Genomic DNA, 13,739 nt, shown 5'->3' with positions numbered 1-13,739 from the left:
TGAGAGAGAGAGAGAGGGAGAGAGAGAGTGAGAGAGAGAGCCAAGAGAGAGAGTGAGAGAGAGAGAGAGAGCCAAGAGAGAGAGTGAGAGAGAGCCAAGAGAGAGAGAGAGAGAGAGAGAGAGAGAGAGAGAGAGAGAGAGAGAGAGAGACAAGATAGAGAGTGAGAGAGAGCCAAGAGAGAGAGAGAAAGAGAGAGAGAGAGAGAGAGAGAGAGAGAGAGAGACAGAGAGAGAGAGAGAGAGAGAGAAAGAGGGAGAGTGAGAGAGAGCCAAGAGAGAGAGAGCGAGAGAGAGAGAGAGAGAGAGAGAGCCAAGATAGAGAGTGAGAGAGAGCCAAGACAGAGAGCAAAAGAGAGAGAGGGAGAGAGAGAGAGATAGAGAGATAGAGAGGGAGAGAGAGAGAGAGAGAGAGAGAGAGAGAGAGAGAGAGAGAGAGAGCGAGAGAGAGGGAGTGAGGGAGAGAGAGAGAGAGAGAGAGTGAGAGAGAGAGAGAGAGCCAAGTGAGAGAGAGCCAAGAGAGAGAGAGAGAGAGAGAGAGAGAGAGAGCCAAGATAGAGAGTGAGAGAGAGCCAAGAGAGAGAGAGAAAGAGAGAGAGAGAGAGAGAGAGAGAGAGAGAGAGCCAAGAGGGAGAGTGAGAGAGAGAGAGCCAAGAGAGAGAGTGAGAGAGAGCCAAGAGGGAGAGTGAGAGAGAGAGAGCCAAGAGAGAGAGTGAGAGAGAGCCAAGAGAGAGAGAGAGAGAGAGAGAGAGAGACAAGATAGAGAGTGAGAGAGAGCCAAGAGAGAGAGATAAAGAGAGAGAGAGAGAGAGCCAAGATAGAGAGTGAGAGAGAGCCAAGAGAGAGAGAGAAAGAGAGAGAGAGAGAGAGAGAGAGAGAGAGAGAGAGAGAGAGAGAGCCAAGAGGGAGAGTGAGAGAGAGAGAGCCAAGAGAGAGAGTGAGAGAGAGCCAAGAGAGAGAGAGAGAGAGAGAGACAGAGAGACAATATAGAGAGTGAGAGAGAGCCAAGAGAGAGAGATAAAGAGAGAGAGAGAGAGAGAGAGAGAGAGAGCCAAGAGAGAGAGAGAGAGAGCCAAGAGAGAGAGAGAAAGCGAGAGAGAGAGAGAGAGAGAGAGAGAGAAAGTTAGAGAGAGAGAGAGAGAGAGAGAGAGAGGGAGAGAGGGAGAGAGAGAGAGGGAGAGAGAGAGAGAGAGAGAGAGAGAGAGAGAGAGAGAGAGAGAGAGAGAGCCGAGAGAGAGAGAGAGAGAGAGAAAGGGAGAGAGAGAGAGAGAGAGTGATAGAGCGAGAGAAAGAGCCAAGAGATAGCCGAGAGAGAGAGAGAGAGGGAGAGAGAGCCAAGAGAGAGGGCCAAGAGAGAGAGTGAGAGAGAGCCAAGAGATAGAGAGAGAGATAACCAAGATAGAGAGTGAGAGAGAGCCAAGAGAGAGAGAAAGATAGAGAGAGAGCCAAGAGAGAGCCAAGGGAGAGAGAGCCAAGAGAGAGAGTGAGAGAGAGTATCTTGAGATAGTGAGAGTATAGTGAGAGAGTATAACAAGAGCGGGTAGAAGAAGAGAAGGAGATAGAGCTCTGTATTCTACTTGATTTGATCATCCTGTTGTAGGAGAATCCACATAATAATTCACATTTCCTGTTGTTGCAGGATTCTTTTTCCTGCTGTAGCAATGTGGCTCAAATTATGATCTGACATCTGTACACCTCTTCTCTCCTTCTCCGACTGAGGGATGGTAGTTATAGTAATGTAACAATATATATTATGTAATCATATACACAGTTTATGGGGGATACATACTGATGACTCACACTGGCAATGAGATTACACTGGCAACAATCAGTATATTATTGCACATGGTGTGTGTGTGTGTGCGTGCGTCTGTGTGTGTGCGTGTGTGTGTGTGTGTGTGTGTGTGTGTGTGTGTGTGTGTGTGCGTGCGTGCCTGCGTGCGTGCGTGCGTGCGTGCGTGTGTGCGTGCGTCTGTGTGTGTGTGTGTGTGTGTGTGTGTGTGTGTGCTTTCATGCATTTTGTATGTTTCCTCTGCTGTTTGATCATGAATCTATCATGGCTAGACTGACTGCTGTTTCCATCATCAACATGACTGTACAATGACTCACTAGTTGACTAACAGCATCTGCTATGTTATGAGGTGAAAACATTCATGATGAATAATCATCCTAAATCCCAAGGTGCTGGTTACAACGTGGTCATGTCTGTGTGAATGTCATGTCTTGGTATTTAAATATAGTTTTTTACTGGTACAAATCTAATAAACACAATATTATTTTATTTTTTATTTAACCTTTATTTAACTAGGCAAGTCAGTTAAGAACAAATTCTTATTTACGATGACGGACCAAACCCTTACCACGCTGGGCCAATTGTGCGTCGCTCTCTGGGACTCCCAATCACAGCCGGATATATTAACTGTGAAATTAGATTTGGACATTTTCATTGCGAGTGAGATAATGTGATTGACAGCCCACACACACACCATACACACACACACACACACACCATACAGACACAACATACAAACACATACACACACACCATATACACACAACATACACACACACAACATAATCACACACACACCATACACCCACAACATACACACCATACACACACACACACACACACATACACACACACACACACACACACACACACACACACACACACACACACACACACACCATACAGACACAACATACAAGCACATACACACATACCATATACACACAACATACATACACACACCATACACACCATACACACACACCATACACACACAACATACACACACAACATACACACACACACCATACACACACAACATACACACACACACCATACACACAACATAATCACACATACCATACACACACAACATACACACCATACACACCATACACACAATACACACCATACACACACACACACACACACACACACACACCATACACATACACCATACACACCATACACACACACACACACACACACACACACACACACACACACGCACACACACACACACACACACATACATACACACACACACACACACATCATACTCACACACACCATACACACACACACTCACACCATATTCACACCATACACACACACACACCATCCACACCACAGGGAACATATCTGGTATTTTTCTGATAAAAGCTTCACTACTGTCATACCATTTCCCACTGTTAAACTGTCACAGTCTGTGGGGGGAATCTAATAGCTAATGTTCTCCGCTTCTTGATCATGCAAATGATAATTCAGCTGTGCTGAGAACAATGAAATGGTGCGTGTGCGTGTGAGTGTGTGCTTGCATGCGTGTTCTTGTGGATGTGTGTGTGTGTGTGTGTGTGTGTGTGTGTGTGTGTGTGCATGTGTGTGTGCGTGTGTGTGCGCGTGCGTGTGCGTGTGTGTGTGTTCGTGTGGATGTAATTTTCCTGTATTTAAATGTCATTTTTTACTAGCCGAAATCTAATAAACACAACACCACCCGTCAATATTAACTGTGAAATAAGATTTGGACATTTTCATTGCGAGTGTGTGAGATAATGTGAAATAATATTTGGCCATTTTAAGTGTGTGTACGTGTGAAATAAGATTTAGTCATTTTAAAGTTGTGTGATTGGCTATAAACCCAGTAGTGTGTATCTCTGTTCTCATCGGCAGGTCTGTGTGGGCTAGCATGGTGTTATACTGAGATAAACACCATTTACAACTTAGGCTGCAGCCTTGAGTGTGTGTGTATGTGTGTATGTCTGTTTGTGTTCACGTGTGTGTGATTAAATGTAATTCATCTTAAATCCAGAATATTGTATTAAACGCCTGGAGACGTGAGGAAATGAAGAGTAAATAAACATTAGCTGTTTAGCATAATTACACAACAACACTGGTTGGTTAGCCATCACACTCTGTATTAAACTATACTGGATTATTTAGCTTGGTAGCGGCAGTGTTCCCTTCCCAATGGAGCTCGATAGCAATCACAGGTACTGTACTTTACAGAATGGAACCCCCTCCATCCCTCCATCTCTCCACCCTGCCACCTCTCCCATCCCTCCATCCTTCCACCCTGCCACCCCTCCATCCCTCCACCCTCCCATCCCTCCATCCCTCCATCCTTCCATCCCTCCACCCTCCCATCCCTCCATCCCTCCATCCTTCCATCCCTCCATCCCTCCACCCTCCATCCCTCCATCCCTCCACCCTCCATCCCTCCACCGTGCCACCCCTCCATCCCTCCATCCTTCCATCCTCCCACCCCTCCATCCCTACACCCTCCCATCCCTCCATCCCTCCACCCTCCCATCCCTCCATCCCTCCACCCTCCCATCCCTCGATCCCTCCACCCTCCCATCTCTCAATCCCTCCACCCTCCACCCTCCCATCTCTCGATCCCTCCACCCTCCCATCCCTCCATCCCTCCACCCTCCCATCCCTCCATCCCTCCACCCTCCCATCCCTCCATCCCTCCACCCTCTCATCTCTCGATCCCTCCACCCTCCCATCCCTCGATCCCTCCACCCTCCCATCCCTCCATCCCTCCACCCTCCCATCCCTCCATCCCTCCACCCTCCCATCCCTCAATCTCTCCACCCTCCCATCCCTCCATCTCTCCACCCTCCCACCCCTCGATCCCTCCACCCTCCCATTCCTCCACTTTCCCATCCCCCCATCCTTTCATCTCTCTTTCTATTTTTCACACACTGTTCCTCCCCACACCGAGCTACCGACTTTTTCGTACAACCCTCACACCTCCGCTGAGTTCAAACACTATGGTATCTCACACACACACACACACACACACCTGTACACCCACCATGAGTATATGTATAAATACTGTATTAATTCAGTTGTGTCTCTGAAGATTTAGCAGACTAGCAGATTTCCGCGCTCTGTCTATATTCATAAGGTGTGTGTATGTGTTCCTTACTGAACCCATAGATACTGTATACATATGCAACATACCCTTGACTTTGCCTGTAGGCGTAAAGCAACAAGACATGGTTGGAAAGTAGAGTCTGGAAGAAGGGAGCACAGGTAGCTCACTCAGGGGCCTTTCTATCCATTCAACAACATTCAAGATTTATGAACATCACTCTATGAAAGTATTGCAGAATGGTTTGGTTCTGGTAACATTCTGTTCTCTCTCTCTCTCCCCCTAGAACCAGTTCCATCTCCAAATGTCAGTTCGTGTTCCACCCTCTCGCCTGGCCAACCTTCTGCTCTCTGTTCTCCAGGGGGTAGAGGGGGAGACAAAGGGTGAAGGGAGAAGAGAGGGGGGAGGCAGGGGTCAGGAAGGGGGTGGAGGGGGAGTTGCTGTGGTGTGTCCTGGATGGGAGGAGAGGGGGGAGGGACTATTGAAACATCTAGAGACACAGAAAGGAACAAGCTGGAATCTACTGGATATCATCAACCTTACACATATAGGAGGGGAGGAGAGGAGGGAGGAGAGAGGAAAGGAGGAGAGGAGGGAGGAGAGAGGGAAGGAGGAGAGGAGGGAGGAGAGAGGGAAGGAGGAAAGAGGGGCTGAGAGAGGTGAAGAAACAAATGATGAGACCAGAGAAGACAAGAGGGAAGCTGAGGTCTTGTCTCTCCTCTCCCGTCGTCTTCTTCGCTCCGCCTCTCCTCTCTCCTCCGTGGTCATCCTTGGTTCCGACCCAGAATGTCTCTCTTCTGTCCTCCGTTGCGCCCAGCGTCTCACTCCCTCACTCCCCACACTGCAGTGGATTATGGGTAACCCTCTGTCACCTGACTCTCTCCTCTCGCTGGGCGGGCCCCTCGGCCTATTGGCTTATGGAGAGGTGATTATTAATTGGTTGATTTATTCATTCATTGAATTGTTTGGTTGATTGATTGGGTGATTCATTGATTGGCTGATTGATTTATTTGGTGTTGGTTTTATTTGACCTTTGAAAACCCATTTAAAAGTGTGTGTGTGTGTCTAGGTGGGTCGTAAGCCCATCACCTTCTTCATCCGAGACGCGCTGCGGTTGATTGGCCAGGCGGTGACGTCGGCCAGTGAGGTGAGGCCAGACCTGGCTCTGATCCAGAACCTGGTCAACTGTTACGACAAACCTAACAAAGAGGAAGTGCCCTCGTCTGGACAGTACCTGGCCAGGTAGATATATTGTACACACACACACACACATATACACACACACACACATCTCTCTCCCCTCCTCCAGCCATTGGCACCAGATGATAGAATGGAGTCTGAGAGGACCTGTCCCATTTATAATCCATGCCAAGCCTGAGAATAAACAGACAGACCTGGACAGATTGTAGATAGACTTAAGGCTTGGGACTGTGGCTAGATTAGCTTTAGACAGCTATACAAAGCTTTATTGACACCATTACAAAGACAGGGATAGTGTTCTGTTTGACAGCTTTACATAGATAGAGCCAGTGTTCTGTCTGACATCTTTACATAGATAGATAGAGCCAGTGTTCTGTCTGACAGCTTTACATAGATAGAGCCAGTGTTCTGTCTGACAGCTTTACATAGATAGATAGAGCCAGTGTTCTGTCTGACAGCTTTACATAGATAAAGCCAGTGTTCTGTCAGACATCTTTACATAGATAGAGCCAGTGTTCTGTCTGACAGCTTTACATAGATAGATAGAGCCAGTGTTCTGTCTGACAGCGTTACATAGATAGAGCCAGTGTTCTGTCTGACAGCGTTACATAGATAGATAGAACCAGTGTTCTGTCTGACAGCTTTACATAGATAGATAGAGCCAGTGTTCTGTCTGACAGCGTTACATAGATAGATAGAACCAGTGTTCTGTCTGACAGCTTTACATAGATAGATAGAGCCAGTGTTCTGTTTGACAGCGTTACATAGATAGATAGAGCCAGTGTTCTGTCTGACAGCGTTACATAGATAGAGCCAGTGTTCTGTCTGACAGCTTTACATAGATAGATAGAGCCAGTGTTCTGTTTGACAGCTTTACATAGATAGATAGAGCCAGTGTTCTGTCTGACAGCGTTACATAGATAGATAGAGCCAGTGTTCTGTCTGATAGCTTTACATAGATAGATAGAGCCAGTGTTCTGTCTGACAGCTTTACATAGATAGAGCCAGTGTTCTGTCTGACAGCTTTACATAGATAGATAGAGCCAGTGTTCTCTCTGACAGCTTTACATAGATAAAGCCAGTGTTCTGTCTGACATCTTTACATAGATAGATAGAGCCAGTGTTCTGTCTGACAGCTTTACATAGAGCCAGTGTTCTGTCTGATAGCTTTACATAGATAGAGCCAGTGTTCTGTCTGATAGCTTTACATAGATAGAGCCAGTGTTCTGTCTGATAGCTTTACATAGATAGAGCCAGTGTTCTGTCTGATAGCTTTACATAGATAGAGCCAGTGTTCTGTCTGATAGCTTTACATAGATAGAGCCAGTGTTCTGTCTGATAGCTTTACATAGATAGATAGAGCCAGTGTTCTGTCTGACAGCTTTACATAGATAGATAGAGCCAGTGTTCTGTCTGACATCTTTACATAGATAGATAGAGCCAGTGTTCTGTCTGACAGCTTTACATAGATAGAGCCAGTGTTCTGTCTGATAGCTTTACATAGATAGATAGAGCCAGTGTTCTGTCTGACATCTTTACATAGATAGAGCCAGTGTTCTGTCTGACATCTTTACATAGATAGATAGAGCCAGTGTTCTGTCTGACAGCTTTACATAGATAGAGCCAGTGTTCTGTTTGACAGCTTTACATAGATAGAGCCAGTGTTCTGTCTGACAGCTTTATATAGATAGAGCCAGTGTTCTGTCTGACAGCTTTACATAGATAGATAGAGCCAGTGTTCTCTCTGACAGCTTTACATAGATAAAGCCAGTGTTCTGTCTGACATCTTTACATAGATAGAGCCAGTGTTCTGTCTGACATCTTTACATAGATAGAGCCAGTGTTCTGTCTGACATCTTTACATAGATAGAGCCAGTGTTCTGTCTGACAGCTTTACATAGATAGATAGAGCCAGTGTTCTGTTTGACAGCTTTACATAGATAGAGCCAGTGTTCTGTCTGACAGCTTTACATAGATAGAGCCAGTGTTCTGTCTGACATCTTTACATAGATAAAGCCAGTGTTCTGTCTGACATCTTTACATAGATAGAGCCAGTGTTCTGTCTGACAGCTTTACATAGATAGAGCCAGTGTTCTGTTTGACAGCTTTATATAGATAGAGCCAGTGTTCTGTCTGACAGCTTTACATAGATAGATAGAGCCAGTGTTCTGTTTGACAGCTTTACATAGATAGAGCCAGTGTTCTGTCTGACAGCTTTACATAGATAGAGCCAGTGTTCTCTCTGACAGCTTTACCTAGATAGAGCCAGTGTTCTGTTTGACAGCTTTACATAGATAGAGCCAGTGTTCTCTCTGACAGCTTTACATAGATAGAGCCAGTGTTCTGTCTGACAGCGTTACATAGATAGAGCCAGTGTTCTGTCTGACAGCTTTACATAGATAGAGCCAGTGTTCTGTCTGACAGCTTTACCTAGATAGAGCCAGTGTTCTGTCTGACAGCGTTACATAGATAGAGCCAGTGTTCTGTCTGACAGCTTTACATAGATAGATAGAGCCAGTGTTCTGTCTGACAGCGTTACATAGATAGATAGAGCCAGTGTTCTGTCTGACAGCTTTACATAGATAGAGCCAGTGTTCTGTCTGACAGCTTTACATAGATAGATAGAGCCAGTGTTCTGTCTGACAGCGTTACATAGATAGATAGAGCCAGTGTTCTGTTTGACAGCTTTACATAGATAGATAGAGCCAGTGTTCTGTCTGACAGCTTTACATAGATAGAGCCAGTGTTCTGTCTGACAGCTTTATATAGATACAGTTTCTTGCGAAAGTATTCGGCCCCCTTGAACTTTGCGAACTTTTGCCACATTCCAGGCTTCAAACATAAAGATATAAAACTGTATTTTTTTGTGAAGAATCAACAACAAGTGGGACACAATCATGAAGTGGAACGACATTTATTGGATATTTCAAACTTTTTTAACAAATCAAAAACTGAAAAATTGGGCGTGCAAAATTATTCAGCCCCTTTACTTTCAGTGCAGCAAACTCTCTCCAGAAGTTCAGTGAGGATCTCTGAATGATCCAATGTTGACCTAAATGACTAATGATGATAAATACAATCCACCTGTGTGTAATCAAGTCTCCGTATATATGTGCCCGCACTGTGATAGTCTCAGAGGTCCGTTAAAAGCGCAGAGAGCATCATAAAGAACAAGGAACACACCAGGCAGGTCCGAGACACTGTTGTGAAGAAGTTTAAAGCCGGATTTGGATACAAAAAGATTTCCCAAGCTTTAAACATCCCAAGGAGCACTGTGCAAGCGATAATATTGAAATGGAAGGAGTATCAGACCACTGCAAATCTACCAAGACCTGGCCGTCCCTCTAAACTTTCAGCTCATACAAGGAGAAGACTGATCAGAGATGCAGCCAAGAGGCCCATGATCACTCTGGATGAACTGCAGAGATCTACAGCTGAGGTGGGAGACACTGTCCATAGGACAACAATCAGACGTATATTGCACAAATCTGGCCTTTATGGAAGAGTGGCAAGAAGAAAGCCATTTCTTAAAGATATCCATAAAAAGTGTATTTTAAAGTTTGCCACAAGCCACCTGGGAGACACACCAAACATGTGGAAGAAGGTGCTCTGGTCAGATGAAACCAAAATTGAACTTTTTGGCAACAATGCAAAACGTTATGTTTGGCGTAAAAGCAACACAGCTGAACACACCATCCCCACTGTCAAACATGGTGGTGGCAGCATCATGGTTTGGGCCTGCTTTTCTTCAGCAGGGACAGGGAAGATGGTTAAAATTGATGGGAAGATGGATGGAGCCAAATACAGGACCATTTTGGAAGAAAACCTGATGGAGTCTGCAAAAGACCTGAGACTGGGACGGAGATTTGTCTTCCAACAAGACAATGATCCAAAACATAAAGCAAAATCTACAATGGAATGATTCAAAAATAAACATATCCAGGTGTTAGAATGGCCAAGTCAAAGTCCATACCTGAATCCAATCGAGAATCTGTGGAAAGAACTGAAAAGTGCTGTTCACAAATGCTCTCCATCCAACCTCACTGAGCTCGAGCTGTTTTGCAAGGAGGAATGGGAAAAAATGTCAGTCTCTCGATGTGCAAAACTGATAGAGACATACCCCAAGCGACTTACAGCTGTAATCGCAGCAAAAGGTGGCGCTACAAAGTATTAACTTAAGGGGGCTGAATAATTTTGCACGCCCAATTTTTCAGTTTTTGATTTGTTAAAAAAGTTTGAAATATCCAATAAATGTTGTTCACTTCATGATTGTGTCCCACTTGTTGTTGATTCTTCACAAAAAAATACAGTTTTATATCTTTATGTTTGAAGCCTGAAATGTGGCAAAAGGTCGCAAAGTTCAAGGGGGCCGAATACTTTCGCAAGGCACTGTAGATAGAGCCAGTGTTCTGTCTGACAGCGTTACATAGATAGATAGAGCCAGTGTTCTGTCTGACAGCTTTACATAGATAGATAGAGCCAGTGTTCTGTCTGACAGCTTTATATAGATAGATAGAGCCAGTGTTCTGTCTGACAGCGTTACATAGATAGATAGAGCCAGTGTTCTGTTTGACAGCGTTACATAGATAGAGCCAGTGTTCTGTTTGACAGCTTTACATAGATAGAGCCAGTGTTCTGTCTGACAGCTTTACATAGATAGAGCCAGTGTTCTGTTTGACAGCTTTACATAGATAGAGCCAGTGTTCTGTCTGACAGCTTTACATAGATAGAGCCAGTGTTCTGTCTGATAGCTTTACATAGATAGAGCCAGTGTTCTGTCTGATAGCTTTACATAGATAGAGCCAGTGTTCTGTCTGACAGCTTTACATAGATAGATAGAGCCAGTGTTCTGTCTGACAGCTTTACATAGATAGAGCCAGTGTTCTGTTTGACAGCTTTACATAGATAGAGCCAGTGTTCTGTCTGACAGCTTTACATAGATAGAGCCAGTGTTCTGTCTGATAGCTTTACATAGATAGAGCCAGTGTTCTGTCTGATAGCTTTACATAGATAGAGCCAGTGTTCTGTCTGACAGCTTTACATAGATAGATAGAGCCAGTGTTCTGTCTGACAGCGTTACATAGATAGAGCCAGTGTTCTGTCTGACAGCTTTATATAGATAGAGCCAGTGTTCTGTCTGACAGCTTTACATAGATAGATAGAGCCAGTGTTCTGTCTGACAGCGTTACATAGATAGAGCCAGTGTTCTGTCTGACAGCTTTACCTAGATAGAGCCAGTGTTCTGTCTGACAGCTTTACATAGATAGATAGAGCCAGTGTTCTGTCTGACATCTATACATAGATAGAGCCAGTGTTCTGTCTGACAGCGTTGCATAGATAGATAGAGCCAGTGTTCTGTCTGACAGCGTTACATAGATAGATAGAGCCAGTGTTCTGTTTGACAGCTTTACATAGATAGATAGAGCCAGTGTTCTGTCTGACAGCGTTACATAGATAGAGCCAGTGTTCTGTTTGACAGCTTTACATAGATAGATAGAGCCAGTGTTCTGTTTGACAGCTTTACATAGATAGATAGAGCCAGTGTTCTGTCTGACAGCGTTACATAGATAGATAGAGCCAGTGTTCTGTCTGACAGCGTTACATAGATAGATAGAGCCAGTGTTCTGTCTGACAGCTTTACATAGATAGATAGAGCCAGTGTTCTGTCTGACAGCGTTACATAGATAGATAGAGCCAGTGTTCTGTCTGACGGCTTTATATAGATAGAGCCAGTGTTCTGTCTGACAGCTTTACATAGATAGAGCCAGTGTTCTGTCTGACAGCTTTACATAGATAGAGCCAGTGTTCTGTCTGACAGCTTTACATAGATAGATAGAGCCAGTGTTCTGTTTGACAGCTTTACATAGATAGATAGAGCCAGTGTTCTGTTTGACAGCTTTACATAGATAGAGCCAGTGTTCTGTCTGACAGCTTTACATAGATAGAGCCAGTGTTCTGTCTGACGGCTTTATATAGATAGAGCCAGTGTTCTGTCTGACAGCTTTACATAGATAGAGCCAGTGTTCTGTCTGACAGCTTTACATAGATAGAGCCAGTGTTCTGTCTGACAGCTTTACATAGATAGAGCCAGTGTTCTGTCTGACGGCTTTATATAGATAGATAGGGCTAACAGGGCCAGTGTCTATTACAAAGTACTGGAAGTTAGACTACTTCCGGTCGGAAAGGTAATTAACCGCCCAATGCCTGAGGGAGAGAGGGATCGATGGAGTGAAGGAGTGAGGGAGGAAATGAGGAAAGGAAGCAGGGCTTTTTCAGTGTTAAACCTACAATTACTTCGGGAGTTTGTTGGAAACCTAGCCAGATTACAGATAGTCTGTCTGTCTGTCTGTCTGTCTGTCTGTCTGTCTGTCTGTCTGATCACACTGACCAACAGAGTTGTAAAGGTCCCAACCACCCACAGCAGCAGTATCCACTGAGATTTAAGTCACAGACTAATAACATGACAGGCCTTGGATTCTGAAAGAAGCATAAATGGTCTTTACGTTTTCTCACCAAAGTGTGTGAAGCTATACGCTGTCGATCGGCCTTCTTTCTGTTTAGAACAACAACATTCTACTACAACACTTCTACCCACATTATGGAGTGGGGTGAAAGAGGAGAAGGAGAGGAAGGAAAGAGGGGGAGAGGAAAGGAGAGAGGAGGAGAGGAAAGGAGAGAGGAGGAGAGGAGGAGATCAAACAGGGTGTTGTTATCTTAGTGACATCGACCATACAGCCCTTCAATAGACACAGCTGCCAAATCAACTGAAGAGAGAGAGCAAGAAGGACAGAGTGAGAGAGAGAGAGAGAGAGAGAGGGGGGAAAGAGGACAGAGAGATAGAGAGATAGAGGGGGAGAGAGGACAAAGAGATAGAGAGATAGAGGGGGAGAGAGGACAGAGATAGAGAGATAGAGGGGGAGAGAGGACAAAGAGATAGAGAGATAGAGGGGGAGAGAGGACAAAGAGATAGAGAGATAGAAGGGGAGAGAGGACAGAGAGATAGAGAGACTGGGTGCAACCAGTGAAGAACAAACACCATTGTAAATACAACCCATATTTATTATTATTTATTTTATCTTGTGTCCTTTAACCATTTGTACATTGTTAAAACACTGTATATATTATATATATATATATATATATATATATATATATATATATATATAATATGACATTTGTAATGTCTTTTTGTTTTGAAACTTCTGTATGTGTAATGTTTACTGTGAATTTTTATTGTTTATTTCACTTTTGTATATTATCTACCTCACTTGCTTTGGCAATGTTAACACGTTTTCCATGCCAATAAAGCCCTTGAATTGAATTGAGATAGAGTGGGAGAGAGGACATATAGATAGAGAGATAGAGGGGGAGAGAGGACAGGGAGATAGAGAGAGAGAGGGGGAGAGAGGACAGATAGATAGAGAGATAGAGAGGGAGAGAGGACAGAGAGATAGAGAGAGAGAGGGGAAAAGGACAGAGAGATAGAGAGAGAAGGGGAGAGAGGACAGAGAGATAGAGAGAGAGAGGGGAGAGAGGACAGAGAGATAGAGAGAGAGAGGGGGAGAGAGGACAGAGAGACAGAGAGATAGTACTTTAACCATTTGTACATTGTTACAACACTGTATATATATATATATAATATGACATTTG

At 44.4% G+C, this 13,739-nt stretch overlaps 1 protein-coding gene across 1 annotated transcript in view; it reads left to right on the top strand.

Annotated features, from left to right (window-relative positions):
* Positions 1–5,389: 5,389 nt before the first annotated feature.
* Positions 5,390–13,739, top strand: part of LOC110515884 (glutamate receptor ionotropic, NMDA 3B) — a 29,916-nt gene continuing 21,566 nt past the window's right edge. Inside the window, exons 1-2 of the mRNA XM_036982694.1 lie at positions 5,390–5,814; positions 5,959–6,131. Coding sequence (XP_036838589.1) covers positions 5,743–5,814; positions 5,959–6,131 — 245 coding nt within the window. The 5' untranslated portion in view covers positions 5,390–5,742. The remainder of the gene's footprint in view (positions 5,815–5,958; positions 6,132–13,739) is intronic.

The sequence above is a fragment of the Oncorhynchus mykiss genome, chromosome 7, assembly GCF_013265735.2.
Source record: "Oncorhynchus mykiss isolate Arlee chromosome 7, USDA_OmykA_1.1, whole genome shotgun sequence".
Classification (NCBI taxonomy): domain Eukaryota; kingdom Metazoa; phylum Chordata; class Actinopteri; order Salmoniformes; family Salmonidae; genus Oncorhynchus; species Oncorhynchus mykiss.
This window is presented reverse-complemented; position numbering and strand designations above follow the sequence as displayed.